General features: G+C 53.6%; 6 protein-coding genes across 6 annotated transcripts; 2 read left to right on the top strand and 4 right to left on the bottom strand.

The window, feature by feature from the left end:
• Window positions 1-119: 119 nt before the first annotated feature.
• atg1 (serine/threonine protein kinase ATG1) lies at window positions 120-3,097 on the bottom strand (the record flags this gene model as incomplete). Its single annotated transcript, XM_056622020.1, has 3 exons — window positions 120-274; window positions 328-2,905; window positions 2,975-3,097. 3 exons carry the CDS (start codon window positions 3,095-3,097, stop codon window positions 120-122), a joined length of 2,856 nt encoding a protein of 951 aa, XP_056472826.1.
• A 1,031-nt stretch (window positions 3,098-4,128) lies between these two features.
• N7532_009530 (putative phosphatidate cytidylyltransferase) lies at window positions 4,129-7,110 on the bottom strand (the record flags this gene model as incomplete). Its single annotated transcript, XM_056622021.1, has 3 exons — window positions 4,129-6,251; window positions 6,313-6,881; window positions 7,067-7,110. The coding sequence occupies 3 exons, from the start codon at window positions 7,108-7,110 to the stop codon at window positions 4,129-4,131; spliced, it is 2,736 nt and encodes a 911-aa protein (XP_056472827.1).
• A 1,434-nt stretch (window positions 7,111-8,544) lies between these two features.
• Window positions 8,545-8,978, top strand: N7532_009531 (uncharacterized protein; the record flags this gene model as incomplete). The annotated part of the gene is made up of 2 exons (XM_056622022.1): window positions 8,545-8,567; window positions 8,621-8,978. The coding sequence occupies 2 exons, from the start codon at window positions 8,545-8,547 to the stop codon at window positions 8,976-8,978; spliced, it is 381 nt and encodes a 126-aa protein (XP_056472828.1).
• Window positions 8,979-9,886: 908 nt separating this feature from the next.
• Window positions 9,887-10,735, top strand: N7532_009532 (uncharacterized protein; the record flags this gene model as incomplete). The annotated part of the gene is made up of 1 exon (XM_056622023.1): window positions 9,887-10,735. The coding sequence occupies one exon, from the start codon at window positions 9,887-9,889 to the stop codon at window positions 10,733-10,735; it is 849 nt and encodes a 282-aa protein (XP_056472829.1).
• A 36-nt stretch (window positions 10,736-10,771) lies between these two features.
• On the bottom strand, window positions 10,772-13,048 carry N7532_009533 (diphthine--ammonia ligase family protein; the record flags this gene model as incomplete). The annotated part of the gene is made up of 1 exon (XM_056622024.1): window positions 10,772-13,048. The coding sequence occupies one exon, from the start codon at window positions 13,046-13,048 to the stop codon at window positions 10,772-10,774; it is 2,277 nt and encodes a 758-aa protein (XP_056472830.1).
• Window positions 13,049-14,373: 1,325 nt separating this feature from the next.
• Window positions 14,374-16,206, bottom strand: sebA (putative C2H2 transcription factor (Seb1); the record flags this gene model as incomplete). The annotated part of the gene is made up of 2 exons (XM_056622025.1): window positions 14,374-15,534; window positions 15,643-16,206. 2 exons carry the CDS (start codon window positions 16,204-16,206, stop codon window positions 14,374-14,376), a joined length of 1,725 nt encoding a protein of 574 aa, XP_056472831.1.
• Window positions 16,207-17,663: the final 1,457 nt, after the last annotated feature.

The following is a 17,663-nucleotide window of genomic DNA, read 5'->3' on the forward strand; positions in this document are numbered from 1 at the left end:
GGTGTGAATTCAAACGCAACAAACTTCGAAGTAGTTAAACTTGGGTTTGGAGAGGGAAAGGGCCACCAGTTCATGAAAGAAATCTCGCTATTAGCACCAAGGCGAATGTACAACGGGCTTTAACGGGGTGGTGTGGCTTGTGATGCGGGAACTAGGTTAGATGAAGGCATTCGACCCATACTGCCCGCGGTGGGAGTCGGTGCTGATGTCCGCTTCGCAAGGATGGCCAGCTTCTTTCGAAGAGAAGCCAGGCGCCCACGCATACTAGACACCACTATTACAAGTTAGGAATAGAGTACTAGATATCAAGGAGCTCAAGTAACTTACTTTTCACCACAGTTTGTCGGTTTTCGCCTTGGAGTCCGTCCACTTGGCTACCATGAGAGGTACCATCGGCCGAATTTCGTAGTCCATCGTCTTCGATGACAGCCTCCAGCATCCGAATGGCCGTGACATAGGCAATTTCGCAACCGGCGAGGTCTTCGCTCGTCAGCTCATTGATGGCGGCGGCTCGGCTCATTTCCAATGCACGGTCATACATCAGCTTCTCTGCTGTGACGCCGGCGCTGACTACCACATCGGCAGAGCCGGTGGACGTGGATGTTGATTCGACGGAGTGGTTGTTTGGGTGACCAGGGTGATCCAGTGGCAAACGCTTCTGGCTCTCGATGAGTTTCAGGCGCACAAATTCAGCCTTCTCCAGAACTTCATTAAATCGGCCGCGCACCCACTGAACCACATTGTTGATCCGAGCGCCGGCAAGCGCAGTGTTGTCACCTCGGGCTCCAGAATCTCCGTAGGATTCCTCACGGTTCTTACGAGACCACCAGGCACCCGCGATGTCCATAGACTTTGCAAGCAAAGACAGGGCTTTCACGTAGAGAACCAAGGCCTCTTCAGAGAGAGTCACAATCGCATCGACTGTCAACCCATCGGGATCATTGGAATCAGAGTCCGCGACTGGATCACCCTGTGCAGACGGAGCCAAGGGGATAAGTTGCTTGTATTTGACCTCGGCAAATCCATACACAACGTCACTTCGTGTAGCACATTCCTCGATTATGTTGACTGTCCGGCAGTCCTCGTCAAGGATAGCGTTGTTCTTATTGGGAGAATCTCCCAGAAGCATCAAACTCCCCGGTCCGGCTGGATATGCCGGGAACGGGTTGTAGGCCAGAGGTGGCGATCGCCCACCCTTGGTGATAGCCAGTGGAGGCGAAAAGCCCATCCCAAACAAGCGGCCACTGGCCATATTAAGAGCTTTCGAGATGGCTGATGTCGCCGAAGATGGGCTCTGCCCGTATCGGCGCTCATATGAATGCTGGCGTTGATGCGTTGAGTCGGCGCGAGCACGACCCGATACGACCTGCATCGCTTTCGAATTAGGCGCATGCGGAGACGTGGACGACACAGTTGGTAAGCCCTGCGTTGTCGCGCGGCGAGACACATTCCCTGCCTGGCCTCGAGACAGTCCCCCTTGAATTCGCGGGCTATGGGCCAGCTCGTCCGCAAATGCGTTCACCTCAACCGCACGCTTCTCTACCACCACGTAGTCCCTCTCAAAGGCGACCTCCTGGGCCGCCCGATCTCGCTCCTCTGCAGACCGGGAGTCCGCAGTTGATTTTGCAGAGCCGGAGTACGTATTTTGCGATCTCTGTCGCTCTATGACCGCCGTAGGATTGCGATCCACGTGCTCCTGTCGACCAGGCGCAGTTACGTACGAGACCGGGTTTGGTCGGTGTGGCGGAGTGCCTCCTCGTGGTTGATCTTTCGCACCTGAGACCGGCCTGTCTGTACTTCCCATACGGCGCATCAGTGAAGCAGTCGGTGGAGTTTCGGTCCTCTGCCGAGTGGACGTTTGCTTGTGTGATGCGGGATAAGCGAAGGTTTCCTCCGGCTCATCAGGGTAGGGCGATTCCGGAGCTTTGTTCTCCAGCCGAGTCGGCACTTCTGATCGAGAATTGGCGCGCGAGGGTCCTGGGACATGAGTAGGATCGACAGCTGGTTGTCGGTACTCATCGTCAGGCAACAAGCCTGGAATCACTTCGGTGATCACTTTGTTGTTGAAAAACTCGGGGAAGTTCAATCTCTCCACGGGATTCTTTTTCAAAAGACCTCGAATCAGATTCTTGATGTCTTCCGAGACTTTGTTGTCCTCCGGAAAGTTAATCTTATCTTCTCCCTTCTCGATCCTCCGTAGTAATTCGACGTGGTTCTGCGCGCGGAATGGAGGCCGTCCTACCACCATCTCGTAGAGAACTGTACCCACTGACCATAGATCGGCCTTGGCGTCATACTTTTCATACCGCAGTATCTCGGGCGCCATATAAAGCGGTGATCCGCACAAGGTTTCTGCCAATGAGGTCGCTGGCAAGGAACGGGCAAATCCAAAGTCTGCAATCTTCAACATCGGCAAGGTCTCTAGCCCTGTTGTCGGGTCATACGAGTTCTCGCTGCCTTTGTATGGAATCACCGTCGCTACACCCGATCGGTATGATGCGGGTGCCGGGCAAAGCAAGAGATTCTGGGGCTTGATGTCTCGATGGATGAGATTTCGATCCCGCAGGAAGCGCAGAGCACTGGTCAGTTGCTTCAGGAAATGTCGGACCACGACCTCGTTCAGCGCTCCGCCTGGTGGATTTGGGTATTTCTTGATCATGTCTCGTGTGTATGAATGACTGCCTAGGGATTCCCGCCGCTTGATGAATAATGACAGGTCCCCCAGGGCGCAGTATTCCATGATCAGGTGGATGTGTTGGGTTGACTCATGGCAGTCGATGAGCGCGACGATATGCGGGTGCTGGAGGCCCTTGAGAATATCGATTTCGGAGGAAAGATTCTCTTTCAACTTTCTGTTGAGTCTCACGAGGTTGACGGACTTGATCGCCACAAAGGTCTTGGTACGCTAGGAAGAGAGAGGAACGATCAGTATGCCGATCTCGAGTCAGCGAGGTGTTTGCCACCAGTCACTCACCGTGTGCATGCCCTGATAGACCGTCGCAAAGCTCCCTCGCCCGATTTCGTCGAGGCGAGTATAGCGACCGATCGTCATCTTGGAGGTGGTCTCGCGTGACCGCCGGGAATGTTGAGACGTCATTATTGTCACCACCGTTCACGCCGGGATCCCACTCAGCGGGGACAAATGCAAAGTCCAGCCCCCAGCAACCACCACTACCGCAGCAGCAATAGAGAGGATGGACGCAATGTGATGCCCATCAGGGGAGTTGGAAAGGCAGGGTTCTGCAGCTGCCGGCAAGCTTGGAAAGACTAGGAACCGCCGGGAGGAGCAGAGTGGAAAGGCTACGATGCAGGTGCCGTGGAACGCAACCGGTGAGCTCCGTCCCGTCGATGCAGTTGGATGGCGTGGATGAGGTCGGGGGATGGAGGGAGGTGTAGTCGAAGAAAGGTAGATCGATAGATTGCAGATCACCGAGGAGATGGTTTCGAACGATGAATCACAAAGCGGTGAGGTAGTGATGTATGCGACCAGAGATGAAAATGAGGAGACTAAAGGAGGAACCGGCGACGGAAACTGGGGAAGAGGCGAAGGAGGGGAAGACGAATGAGGAGGAGTAGATGATGTGATGTTCTCGGGACTGCTGGACCCAAGGGACGCGCTGGGGGGTGACCTGATAACGAGTGACGGGCGGTCAGGAGGGCGGGGAGATGACAGGTCGGGGGACCTTTGGAGAGGGCCGTGAAGCAGGACTAGCACAGAGAGAAAACGAGAACAAGGAGAAATCAGGGAAATACGGAACGGCAAGGCTAGACTAAAGATCTAGGAGATGAGGCATCCCTGCAGGAGCAGCGCTGGTGGTGGCCTGCGGTAGCCTGCATTCAAATGTACTTGGGACGGAGCGAATGTATTGGGATGACAGGAGACGATTAGATAGAGCGATCGGCGATATGCTTATCGGGTGAAGAACAATGCGTCCCAGGAAACATTGTCTTCAGCAACCAGGGGAACTCGACAAGGTTGCATCCTCTTTACTATTATGACAGTCCGACTAGATCTGGGAGTAAGTGTGTACTAATCATAAAGAGTAATAAGGTATCTATACTAGGTTCTTCTGGCTGTATATACAAAGCAGCCATCGGACACTGATACTGATACATCCAGCCAGGCACTCACACGCCCAGCCCCCGCACTAGCAGCCACAGCACGACTGGCACCACAACGTTATCATTGCATCCAGTCAGAATCGCCTCGGTCGCGCTAGTTCCGCCCGCGGCCAGCACTGCCTTGCATCCTGTCCACGCCCAGAAGCGCGGCGTGGATGCCGATCGCGAGGCTGATTCGACGCCAGCCACCGGCCATCCTCCTACCTCCAGCCAGGCACGAACCGCCAACAGGCCCACCGATACCGCTGCTGCAAAGGCCACGCTGCCCTCTAGCGATTTGCCGCCACCCCAGAACCACTTCAGTCGCCCATATCGACGTCCCACGAGCGAAGCTGCCGCGTCGCCCATCCCCACGCAGATCACCCCGCTCACCATGCTGACATCGCGCGCGCCCACCTCCCATCCGACCCAGACGCCCTCTCTGTCGCGCGCCAGGTCGGCCAGCGACAACCAGAGCGGGATGGAGCATCCGATGAGGAGGAAAATGTGCGACACAATGACCGGTCCACGGTGGTCGCGACCGTCGACGTAGGGCGCAAGGAAGTAGGTCAGCGGGCGCGATATCGGAGGCAGTTGCGACGCCCGAAAAAGATCCAGGAGGAGGAAGATCGACAGGACCAACACAAGGGCCAGGGCACAAAAGGTCGGGTCGACGAAGACGGTGGGCAGAAACATCAACACCATCATGCCATGGAATACCTTGCGGCGCGTATCGACCTCGGCGACGGTGCTCAGCTGCAAGACCACTGCCAAGCCAGTGACCAACACCACTACACAGTAGGCCATGAGGAGGAGTCGTGTATTCGCAGGACCAAAGGTCGTCTGGCGGAGATGTTCAACCCATCCAAGCCAGCAGGAGGCCGTCTCTAAGGTGACCTCCGGGCGCGGAGGCAGTTGAATCCAGTATTCCAGGTTCAGCATGAGCACCCAGAACCGTACGGTAGTCAGGTTACCCAAGAGGTATCCCAGTGCCCAGCCGAATGGGTCTTGCCCCTGGAGGGCTTGCTCGGCCACATACTTTCGAATTGGGCCTAGAATGATGGCAGCAGAGATAGCGTAGATATAGATCGCGTACAACCACTTGCGGACCTGCGCTTGGGCTGCAGTCAATGATAAGAAAGATGCAAGGCCCGGGCCCATTAATTTCTTGCGCCGCCCACCGGGGGTGGTGCGGACGCGCTCTTCCTGAACAGCATCCTGGAAAGTCGAGATCGTGTGACGTCGTTGGCGTCCAGTCCGACTGTGCCACTCAAACGCCTCTTCGGCGCTGACATTGTCGATCGCCGAGCTGGGTTCGGCCGGGACAGGCTCACGAGCCTCTCGCATCGTTTTGGCTTTGCGTGGCCTGTGGACGCTACCGGGCCCGTCGCTGTCCGATGAGGGCTCATCGGAAAAGCCAGTGCCACTTAGCTTCTGACAAAGTCGGTGGTCCATCATATTGAGCAACTTTCGGGGTGATTGTGAGCCACTGAGCGAGCGGCGGAATTTCCAACTGGGGATTCGAGCCAAAGCCACCTCCCAGCGGAGTATATGCCGGCACGACACGAATAAACTCATTCCACCAAGCCATAGCAGTGCCTTTAGGATTTGTGCCTGGGGCGAGACCGCAAATAAATATAGGTTGACCAGAGCTGTCGTCAAAAGCTGTAGTTCCGCAGGCAGAATGCTTGTCGTCAACAAAAAGTCTAATGTGGGTATCAAAGCTTGATGCAAAGGAAAAAGAAGAAGCAACGATTCCGCTTCAAGCCCTCGGAGGATCAGCGGTTTAGGGATGGTATTGTCGAACGAGAGGTGTTCAGCCACGAGAACAGGCGCCGCGGCTACTAGCCAGTGAGGTATGCTAACGCCGTGGATACATCTCTGCATTGGGATTACCGGTGCTGGGAGAGATGCCAGACCAAGTATAATATTCGGCATGACCAGCGCCGGCTGGTGATTTGTGAGGGATAGTGATACAAATATCGGGAGAAGCGTCGGGTAGAGGAGCGGCGCCGGGTCAAAACTCGTCGGTATAGAGAAGAATGGGCGTTTGGACGGCCAGACGTGCCATCGTCGGCTTCCCGAGATGCGAAGTAGAAGAGGGTACGATGCGTATAGCCCTATCAAAAGCATGCCGTGCGTTGCCAATTCTGGATTGGAAAGTCAGCACACCATGTATCTCTGCAAATGTAATCGACCAGCTTCCCATACCTTTTCTCCAGGCCCAAGCTAATGAACGTGCGTCCCGTTGAAGTAAAACCACCACGCCCACCGATAAGAACAGCGCGGTCTCCATTAACCGTCGCAAGACCTCCACCCGCCTTTGCTGTCGTAACCGTTGTGTTTTGAGCGCCTCTTCTTCCGCCTCTTCCTCGGAGCTCCTCCGTGGACCACGAGAGCTCCGTCGTACAAATGAAGGCCATGGCTGTAGACTAGGCAACCACCCGTCACCGTCGATGACTCCATTCGTACCCGACCGCAGCCCCTTTCGAGGCCGAAGCGGCGGTGCCGGTAGACCCCTCAAGATACCGGTGCTCTCATCGTCCGCTTCTGTGCCGCTATCGCTCGGAGTGCGCGATGCCTTGGAGTAGGAGAGCGGCTGGAGTCGATCACCCTGTTCGGAGGGTGTACAGGACCCGAGTTGTCTGCTGCGATGATAGGGATGCGGAGAGCGATTGAATTGTCGCAGATCCTCGACAATCAGTTCGGAATTCGCAGGCGTACTGCTGCGAGCGATCGCCTCTTCCTCGTAGCCCCGCGAAGAACTCATAGCGCCATTCCTAAGACGAGGAGGGTGTCATGCCGGGGAAGCGTTTCAGTTGGAAGATGAGGTCAAGGATTGTAAATGAGGAGAGAACAAGCGTAGGCGATGACTCGACTGTCCAAAGTCCGCGAAGGTTGCAGTTGTTGCGGATGTGTTGTTATCCACGCGGACGGAAGGTGCCTATCACATGCTCGGGCCCACCGCATGACATCGCCCTTCCTTTCGAGCTGGCGCGCGCCGCACATTCGCTGCGCACTTGCCTCAACGCTGCCATCGCACCACCTACCGAGCAACTGGAACCGGCCACCACCAGTCTGCGTGTGCGACCACCAGGGTCCGGTTCAGCGTCAATTGGTTCCCATTTCCCATCTAGACCTCCCAAACGTCGCATCTCCGAAAATATCCTTGCCGCTACCCTCGATTGCAAATCCAACTCGCGACCCGCATCCACGCAACATCATGGTGCTTGAAGACTCGAGTGACGGCTCGAATGATAGCATGCTTGAAGGCTTCGAGAGAGTGCCAGTATTGGACTCTTCATGGGGTTGGAGAATGTAGAGTATAGAAGTAAAGCTGGCTTTCCGGATTAACATGTAGGACTTGTTGCTAGAAGAAACACAACAGCGACCAGAGAACCCCCGTGAGTTTCGCAGGTGGCAGCGTCTCCACGCATATAGATGCAGAATTATCAAAACACACATAGGCGAGGGCATTTAAGATCGCGTGGGGAAAAACATCGAGGAAACAACTGTGCTGAATTATCTTCATGCTATCAAAAAAAAAAACCATGACTTACTTCTATTGAAGCCTCCTCTAAGCTCTTTGAATTTGGTATCGACTTCAGCATATATATGCTACCCACTACAATGATTTTGACGACTATCTTTAGGTATTGACAGAAATGAAACTCGCGTCTGACAGAATGGGAGCTCTTATCCACGACTCTCTTTTGTGTATCGCACTCCAAGGTCTACCTGAAAGATTTGACGACTTCAAAGTTAGGTATCGTTACCGGCTAGGTATCTTTCGTGAGAACGAATCAGAAGACACAGATCGCTATATACTACCAAAGTCGATTGATCTCTTTGAATTCAAGTGAGATGTGAGAATTGAAGATCGGGGGATGAAGAAATGCCTAGGAAATTCAATCCCGGTAACGGGAGAGCATGACACAAGGCTGATTTTTACTGAAGTGAATACAGCGATCGTGGAAGAATTATGATGCAATTTCTGCTATAGCATCCAAACAGTATTCTTTTTCAAGATTTGGAGTCTATTGTAGGGACAATGGTGGCGCTGCACTGCTGTTATCGACCAGGAGCTACCTACCACATACTTCTGTCCACCGCAGAAAACCACCTGTAGGCTGGCATGATTTCGCTTGGTTCTATGTGAATCCTCGCCGTTTTTACTTGCTAGAACATAGAGTACTAAAAAAGCAAAAGCAAACAGAGAACAGCGGGCGGGGGTTCATCCATCTCTGGGTCCGTCGATCTACCCTATCCACGGATGGGACACATCACAATTGACAGCGGATTGGAAAGTGAAATCTCAGGCCGAACCTACTCGCTTGGTCATACATCTTTATACGGCAGCAGCGCTGGGACCCTTTCTAAAGCGTCGGAATTGGTTCCAAAGTCATAGCACAAAACATTGTTCCCGATGATCCATATCAATCCATGGGAGGGGAAGAAGAAGCAAAGTCAGTAGCATTACTTTCTTCAAAAACAAAGATTATACTAATGCTTTTTGCAGCGAAAGCCTGTCTGGCACGTCAGTTCAAAGTGCCCCTGATTACGTCCTCAATCCACTTTCTATTTTCCGAATGGCGCGCAAGTCAATTCCTGACATGCAAGCACCAGAGAAAGCCGCAACTTCTTCCGCCCCAAATAGCACGAAACCTGACTCGGTGACTGATATGGATCGGCAGCTCAGTGATGATCTAGCTCGTGAGTCACAGAACTGTGGCCCTACATACCCCGAGGTCAGCCATGAAAACCCCGAGGAGCTTCAATCGCTATTCATGTCGGATTTGGGATGGGCGTGGCAGCCTGCAGATACGGCCGTTGGATCTGGCATCAAAGGGATGCCGAATTATTCAAGAACGCATTGACCATACTTTGCTACCACACGTGTGGGAGAACAATAAGGTCACTCAGGAAGATATCGTCGCGGTGCTGGATTATCTTCATGCAGTCGAAGAACAGACCAGACCGAGCACAGCCCACCATCAAGCTCATCGAAATCTCGAATCGTCTTCAGTCTATATCTGTCTCCCAATTCCAAAATCTTGACGGATTTTTCGACGAATTCAATAAGATGAAAAAAGCAAACAACAGAATGGGATTGCCAATTCACGGTTCTCTTTCTGTCTCGCTTTCATTCGAGGTCTGCCCAAGGAGCTCGACGAGTTTACAAGCGAATATGTATCTTTCCAGGACGAGCATTTTGAAGACTCTAGCCGATGCCGACACTGAAACCAGGACCGAATAGCCTGTAGACATGGTCAATTTTCGTTCGGCTCGAAAGAGATGTGAGGAAGGAAGCCAACAGATCGGAGGATTCATTGAGAAGATCGATTCCAAGTAAGAGAGGGCAAGATAGAACAGAACGATCATCTATCAGGTGAGAAATAGCGGTTGCATACGTTCCATGGTGTTGGGTGTCCGGCTGTCGAATATCTGCCCACGGAGCACCGAATCAAACTATCGCAAGCTGCACCCCGAGCTCAGCAAACCATATGGGCGCAAAAACAAGAAGAATTTGCGAGCAAAAACAGACTACTGAAGTGATTTGTTATTTCGGGCTACTTTATTTATCGCAACGTTTGATTTCAAGAACACCGCTTTATCAAGTCTAAAGATGCGGGGAAGAAACATTCCTCGAACTCACCAGCGACACTACATTCCACCCATCCCTAGAACTTCAAGACCACAAACAAAAAACAAAACCCACACTCGTCCGTAAGATGGGCCGTCTCTTTTCACAAATTCAAATTATTCAAATCAAGAACACTGCATCATGCCTTCCAGAATCAATCACGCCCCATCTCTCCAAGTCCTGACGGACAAACAAAACTGGCCAAAATGGAACACAGAAATGGTCCTTAGTCTACGACAGCGCGGCCTGGGCCCTCTCCTGCGCGACGCGAACAAACCAGAAGACGAAAGTAGTCTCCAAATCTGGAACATCAAGCAAAAATTGGCCTGTGCAATCGTCGTCAGTCACCTAGATCCGAAATTTGCCAAGATCATGCACCGTCACAAGACGCTCGAGACGCTGCTCCGTGCCATCGACGACTTCACCAGGCCAAAGGGCAAAGCTGCCATCGGTCTCCTCTGCAGCCTGTGGAATCGTCTGCGATCACTTTCTGCGTCGCGCCATAAGAGTATCGCTGAGTACTGCGAGGAGGCTCTTGAGATTCAGAGGCAGTATGCACGTCTTGGATGCAGTACTTCTGATCCCATTATCTGCTGTGCGTTTTTGGATGGGCTTCCGTCGCACTGGTGGCATTGGAAGTATCTCCAGCAGCATGAGATGAATGTTACTTGTGCCGGGGATGGGACAGATTCGTCGACATTCATGCTCTCCAATCTTGTTGGTGATGCGTTGGAGGAAGATGAGAGGCTGTATGTTGAAGCTTTACGGTCTGCGGAGACAAAGTACCGCATGAAAATCATCGATGCGACGAAGACGCCTGCTACAGTGGAAATTGATTTCTGTACGGCCTGTAATGGGTTCTTTCATTCGGCGCCGGCATGCTTCAAGCTGAATCCTCAGCCGAGATCGCGGCGGAAGGGGAATAAGAGACAGCGAGCTAACTCTAGGGAGCTGGGGTCTTATGGGAGGTGTGGGGTTGATGTATCTTAATCGTTATAGGCATTGCGTGTGTTATTTCTTAATCATCTAATCCGATCCAAATTCCTGTTGGAGAACGACTCCAGCAGCCAATGGCTTTCCTTCTCGGCCCCATACTGTTCTGCATGGGACAACCTGCCCAGCCCAGGAGCCCTCTGACACCGGTTGTGTCGTGTATAGAATAGCCTGCGACAGGCCTTGTTTCATATACAGGCTTTCCGTGATAGAAGCGAGACTGGCGGTTTCTAGGCTGGCGATCTCGATGCAGGTGTAGCTGTATCTGCCATCAGCAGTAGCCGCTGTGGAATCGGCCTGGCTTTCTAGCAAAATGTCTGCACATCGACTTCCAAGACCTTGCCATTCAATATCACTTCCGCGGGGCAGCTCATCAACCTCAACGGCCAAAAATGGCGGTACAGAAGTTGCGGCATTAGAATCCAGAATGCCAAATCGGGGCAAGCTCCAAGTTTCAGCCACCACGTCCTCGGTCTGACGCCCATACTTGATATCCCAAGCATCAATCTGCGGTTCGTCATCCTCCTCGTCTTCGTCGTTAACTTCGAGTGTATGCATCGTCTTCCACAGATGCCATGCCACCCGCACCTGGGTCTGAATGTTTTCTCCGCGCGTCAGAAAAACCACTGCGCCCACCCACCAGTCAACCTGCATCGCCTCTCCAATTCGCCACATATGCTGCAATGCCAGCGTAGTCCGTAGAGAGTAATCATCAAGCCAAGACTTCCCTTGTGAAGCCATTTCCATCGACGCAGGCTCGAGCGGGATCTGTCCAGCTACATAAACCAGCCTGCTCTGGTCCTGAAGTGGGATGGACATTGCCTGGGAATAAGGCCCGATATTCGCAGGTGCCCAGTATGATCGTGATTGAACGTGCAGACCCTGGCGACTACTTCGAGCACCTAGGTCCACGACAAAGGAAATCATGACATTGACGCCGACTGGGAGACGGTCGCCGCAGGCGATTGTTGCTCTTGCGGGAGGATTTGGCTTTTTGAAAAGTGAGACGTAGATTTTATTCATGGAGGCGAAGTCGGCCATTGAGCGGAGAAGCACCGTCGCAAAGACTATGTCTTCCGTTTTTCGTGGCTGGGAAAATGCTTTCAGTGTTCCTTGGACCTTGGCCACGATCTCGGTCATTTGTTCCCCTGCGCCGGGACCAGCCTCTGGCGCAATAATGTTCGAGATAGTCCATGTTGTATTGGTTTGGCGATGCATTGGTTGGCTGGAGAGCCATGCTGGCGATGATATTGCATCATGTTGCATGGCCTGCTCGGTCTGTGTAGTTTTCAAGGCAGAGGAGACATCGCCCAACGCAGCAGCAAATACGCTATCCAGCAAGACAGGCCTCCTAACATTCTGCGGGGCGACATCTGGCCGCTCACCCTCAGACTTGGGAACACACTTGGCCCCTTTCAGACTGGTATAGGCGACACCACCCTCCGCAGTCCTGCTCTCCCGCTCTTCAATTTCAATCCGCTTCTTCCACAGAAGACCAGGCCCATCAATAGCAAGAGTCTCGTACTCCCCACCCTCCCCCAGCACCGCACCGCGGATATCTTCCGGCGCAGCAAACCGACTCATAGCCTTAACAACACGTCTGCGAAACGCCCGGCCTCCATTTCCACTTTCAGAGACATTATCCCACAGGAAGCCATCGTCCAGACCGCCCGAGGCAACCTTGATGATTCGCGCATCACACCCAACGGCCGACATATCTTCCAACAAGCCTGCTTCCCGCACAGCCGCGGGGTCAGCTTCTCGCTCGGCCGGCGCGGGGAGGGAAGGATACATCCACAACCAAGCCAGTGGAGTAAGACCGAGTCGACCAGCGACGTTCTCGATGCGGGTACGCTGGTACGTCGAGAGGATGGCGCCCGCAGAGACGGCGTTCGCCTCGGGATGTGCTTGCATCGCCTGGTGAAGCAAGGGGACGAGACACTCCGTTTCGTCTTCAGAGGCAGCCCCCGACTCGACAGATTGGTCTGCAGCATCATGACGGTAGATCCGTGAAGTATCCACGGCGCCGCCGGTGATCGGGGCGCGGTAGAGTGGGATGCCAAGTGCTTCTTCGTAGAGCGGGATGACGCTGTGACCGATTGTTTGGTACATGAAGCTGTCGATGTCTTCTTCGTCACCCTGGTCTTTTGAGCCGCTTGATGCATGGCTTTTTATTTCGGGGTGCAGGTTGGCTAGGGCGACCACTCTGTGGCCGTTGCGGATGCAGTGGAGGATTGAGTAGAGGGAGTCTTTGCCTCCGGATACCAGGGCGATTACATTCAGCCCTGGTGAGGGGGTTTTCGATGCCATTGTGCTCGAGCGCCGAATGGTCGTCTTGGCTGCAGTCCTGCCGTGCGTGAGGTGGAATTAAATGCGTTCGCAGGTGCTGTTTGGAGGGCGGGCCGTCGTTTTTTTGTCTCGTCCCCCGCCTTCACGTTGTTATCGATAGGCGGGCGAGGCATCATATCAGATGGGCAAGCATTGGCAATTTCAGACTAAATGGCCAAATTGGTTGAATTGTTTTTCCTTGAGCCGGCAATTCTCTAAAGATGGCCAGGATTGCAAATGATTTTTAGGTACACTAAGTACATTCAGTGATCTCGTTTCTGCGTGAACCTCTATTCCCGAAGATGCCCCGTTTCCGACCGTTGACTTGAACACAACAGCCATGTCCTGCCAATGGCTCAGTTATACTGACTACGGAGATGATTACGAGGAAATTTGGTAAAGATTATGCTTGTAATTGATATGTGAGGATCCTATTCTTATGGATCGTTGACCTTGACCAACAACAAAACGAGCAGGCAAGAAATGCAATGCAAGGGGTATGAGGTATGAGGTATGAGGTGGAGGGTTGGTCAATTAACTTATACACGAATGTGACCAGCACAAGGAACAAAGTGCAAAAAAGGTAGGTCAAAAAAGGCCAAAGGCAAAAAATCACAGAAGAAGCAAGGATATTACATGAAAATAAGGCAAGGCGAGATGTGAGCGAAACGGTAAAAGAATCGAAGGGATAAAAATGTCACAGAGAAATGAAAACAAGAGGGGAAAGCCGAAGAGAAACGCAGGAAATCAAGAAATCAAGGGCTGGCTGCGAGAGATGGAGCCAATTTTTGCCCACACGCTGAATGTGTTGATCCGGGGATGGAAACCAAGATGAACATAGGAAATAAAAGAAACTGACAAAGGAAAATCAACACCAAGCCACCTGTAACCGCGAGGACAGATGTCACCATGTCCACTTTTTTTCCTTTTTGCGTTTTGTTCGGGGATTATGGACTTTTTTTTATTTTGAGTCCACCCGAATCAAGCCCAAGACAAAAGAAATAAGAGAAGAACGCAAGAGAGGCCGAGAATCGCTTCAGTCCTCTCCCAAACTCCATGATGAAATGTCTCCCATGGTTCCGATAAACAGGAACTCAAGTTGCCGTACACCGATGACCCCGTATAGCCGACACCAGTGTAAATGCCCAGACGCCAAACCCAATGACCACAAGCCAGGTCGAATCAAGAGAGAAAAAGAAATTTCCCCCTGGAGAGCCACGGCCGAGTGAAATTTGTATTATATATGCAGTAGGAAGTTCTCCTTGGTCTCATAAAGTATCATGATCGCGAAGCGACTCGCAGCCCATTTAGGCGGAGTCACGCTTGCGCTTCTTCGCGGCCCGACGGTCAGCACCAGCCTCGTTGGACTCGTACATGACCGCGCCTAGCGCCCCGGCATCTTGTGACTCGTCGAAGGGAATGGAGCTCTCCGATCCGTCCATGACGCCCATGACAATAGATCCAGCACCGTGGGTACGGGCATGCTGGGCCAAGTTGTCACTGCGGGAGAACTTCTTACCGCACTCGTTGCACTCGAAGGGCTTGTCTTGGGTGTGAAGAGAGCGGTAGTGGCGTTTGAGGTGCTCCTGGCGACGGAAGCGACGAGAGCAGAGGGTGCAGACGAAAGTCTTAGAGGGATCCTCGGTCAGAGACTGCTTGCGACCGCGGCGGTTGACCGACACGGGGGCAGGCTCCGAGTCCGTCACCGTGCCATCGGTCGACGGGGCCGGGGGCACAGCGACGGTCTTCTTGTAGGCAACCTCGTCAATCTGGGCACTCTTGCGAGCTGACTTGCGGCTGCTGCGTTTCTTGGTCTTGATCTCTTCCTCCTCCTCGGCGGCAGAGTCCGACTCGATCTCGGCCTGAGCATGGGCAGACTCGTCCCACTGGAAGGCAGGCATGGCCGAGGGCATGAAGTTCTCCGAGTCGTCCGAGTCCTCGAGGCTGTGCTCGCTCAGGAACCCATCGTCGTCGGCAATGTACTGGTCCACCCGCTGACGCTTTCCACCTAGGTAGACAGCGTTGCTGCCCGGGTGGAAGTCCACCAGGCGGTTCAGCTCATCATCAGAGTCCAAGTCGGAGAAGGAGTCGAAGGTCGGCAGGGAGGTCAGAGGGTCCTCAGTCGACGCGGTGAAGGAGGGCGAGGGGTTCTCGTTCACAGGCAACGTCACAGACGCACTGCCCACGACGGCGCGAGGCTGCTCCTCGTCACAGGTGAGGGTCGGCAGGGGCGGGAGGTCCTGGGGGGCCGGGACATTCACCGAGGGCTCAACCGTGAGCTGACGCGGATCGCAGAAGTCTGCGCCGGCCGACTCGGCAGAGAGGCCCTGGGATTGGGCGAGAAGGTCGGTCGGGACTGGAGAGGGAGAGGGCGAAAGCGAGGGGCAGGAGTTGGCGGAGAGCAGGTCGGAGGTCTGGCTGGCGGTCAATGACGGCGGGTGGATGAACACTGTGCCTCGGATTAGTTCCTATTCGATCCTGGGGTTCCCACTTCTCCCTTGCATGCCATCGAACGCCACCTGGTTCGTAGGTTTTTTGATTTATTTTTGGTGACGTTTGCCATGCATATGTTTCACGCGAAACTTACCTGGTGTCATCGGAGGGGAATCAGAGCGCGACCAGTCCGGGTTTGCGAGGATTTCCGTGTGCACGTCGGTCTCGCAGCCTTCCTTTACGCCCTCGACCTTCTCAAAGGAGAAGAAGGTGTCGTTGATGGGAGTGTGCAGGGTGCCATTGGCAGAGGGCGGGCTGCTAATGCTGCTGCCTGAGGACGAGAGTGGCGGTGTTGTGGGGAAGCCATACAGGTCGGTGCCGATGAAGCGTGTGTCCAGCGGCATGAGAGCAGGCGACCCTTGCTGCACAATGATGGCGGGCTTCATTTGGGAGGGCTGCGGCGAGGCTATCGGGGTCATGTTGATGGTGGCGCCCCGGAAGGCATTGGTGGTGGCCATCTGGTGCATGTTCATAATGGGCTGCTGGTACATGGGCTGCTCGGAGCCACGCTGGGGGCCTTGCTGGTACTGCATCTGGCCGTAGTAGACGTCGGACGGTTGGCTGGTGTAGTGACCTTGTTGTGAAGTGGCGTCGGAGTAGTAGAAAGATTGGCCTTGCACCGGGGGTGCTACTGTGTATGAGTCCATTGCTGGAGGGTCAGCATTAGCAGCTTCATCTCTATGCCAATTGCTGCTGGCGCTGTCCCAGTACATACCGAAAGAGTCAATCGCAACGAGAGGAGAGTATTAAGTAGGTGTAGGTTAGGTGTTGTTAATGTCAATGTCGAGGGGTCGCTGGTCGAGTCTCCGAGAGGAGAGTAAAAGAATGAATGAATGACCAGAAGGATTAGTGTGAGGGTCAAAAGGAAGGGAGTCCCGAGGCTTTTGGGATGGTAAGAGAGTGGCAGGAGTGAGAGATCCAAATAGTGATAACCCCAAACCCAAAACAGAATAAATTGAAAAATAAAATAAGGTATAATAAAAAAATAAGGAAACGGGAAAGCAGAGGGAAAAAGAGTGTACAAGTAGAAGAAGCAAGAGAAGAGAGAGGGAGAGGAGCCGGTGGATAAAAGAGTGATCTGCTACTATTTTCTACGTGCCGGGCTCACTAGCGCGGGTGGGCCAGGAACAGAACAGAAAAATAATTCCATCAAAAATAGTCAAAAATAAAAAAAAGTGGGATTAATTTTGGGTGTCTCAATTCATGTCGTGTAAGGAATGGTGGTATCAAGCCCGTCTGGGGCGGGTTGGGAACTGCACATCCGGTGGGTCGCGCAGGCCCAAGGGAGCGGGCGCGGGCCATCGGTGACTCGCCCAAAAAGAGAAGTGGGAATGCGGAGGGCCTACGATACGCGACGATACACTATTCAAAGTTACCACTGGTGTGGTGTGCCTCTGCTTTCTGTATAGCACCCGGTCTGTAGTCCATAGAAGAGTGGTGTGGTGGCAGTATCGATGCCCGCCATCTGCGGTGTGCGTCCCGTCCAATCTGCCTTCCCAACTCCAGCCAACACTTTCACACTCTCATTCACACACGATGCCTCGGAACCAGCGACCACCGTGAATGATCATTTATTTGTGGCCACGAGGACTCCTTCGATTGGCCCAGCGATGGTGACAGCGGCAATCAATTGCACCTCTTATCAGCAGCACGCCCGTGCAGCGGCAAATCAGCAGTGGCTCCGGCCCGGGACAGTGGGCCTTGGGGATTGGATTTCACAGCCAGCGCGACGTCCATCCTTGGGGCTCCCCCCGAGACCAATGGAGGCTTGCTCGTCCCCGCCCCACGCGCGTCCCGTCCTCGTCATTTCACTGCCAGGGCAGTACACCACCCAGAATGGCCAACACTGTGGAGGGGAACCCCCACCGTAGCCCACCGGGCTGGCGATCGACACTGATCTGACTGCGCTGACCTCGGAGGCCCATTTCCCCCCGGTACTTGGAATTATTCTCCAGCACGATCAACATGTGGAAATGTGGAAACAAAAGACGGGGTCGATCCATGCCCCATACAGGGCGAGTGCGCCTGGCCTGTCCAGGTGTGCATGAATCCGCAAACCCAAGTCGCTCAGGATCGCGCTGATCAGAAGGCTATCAACGGTGGC

Source organism: Penicillium argentinense (genome assembly GCF_028826775.1).
Source record: "Penicillium argentinense strain IBT 30761 chromosome Unknown utg000009l_segment0_segment0, whole genome shotgun sequence".
Classification (NCBI taxonomy): domain Eukaryota; kingdom Fungi; phylum Ascomycota; class Eurotiomycetes; order Eurotiales; family Aspergillaceae; genus Penicillium; species Penicillium argentinense.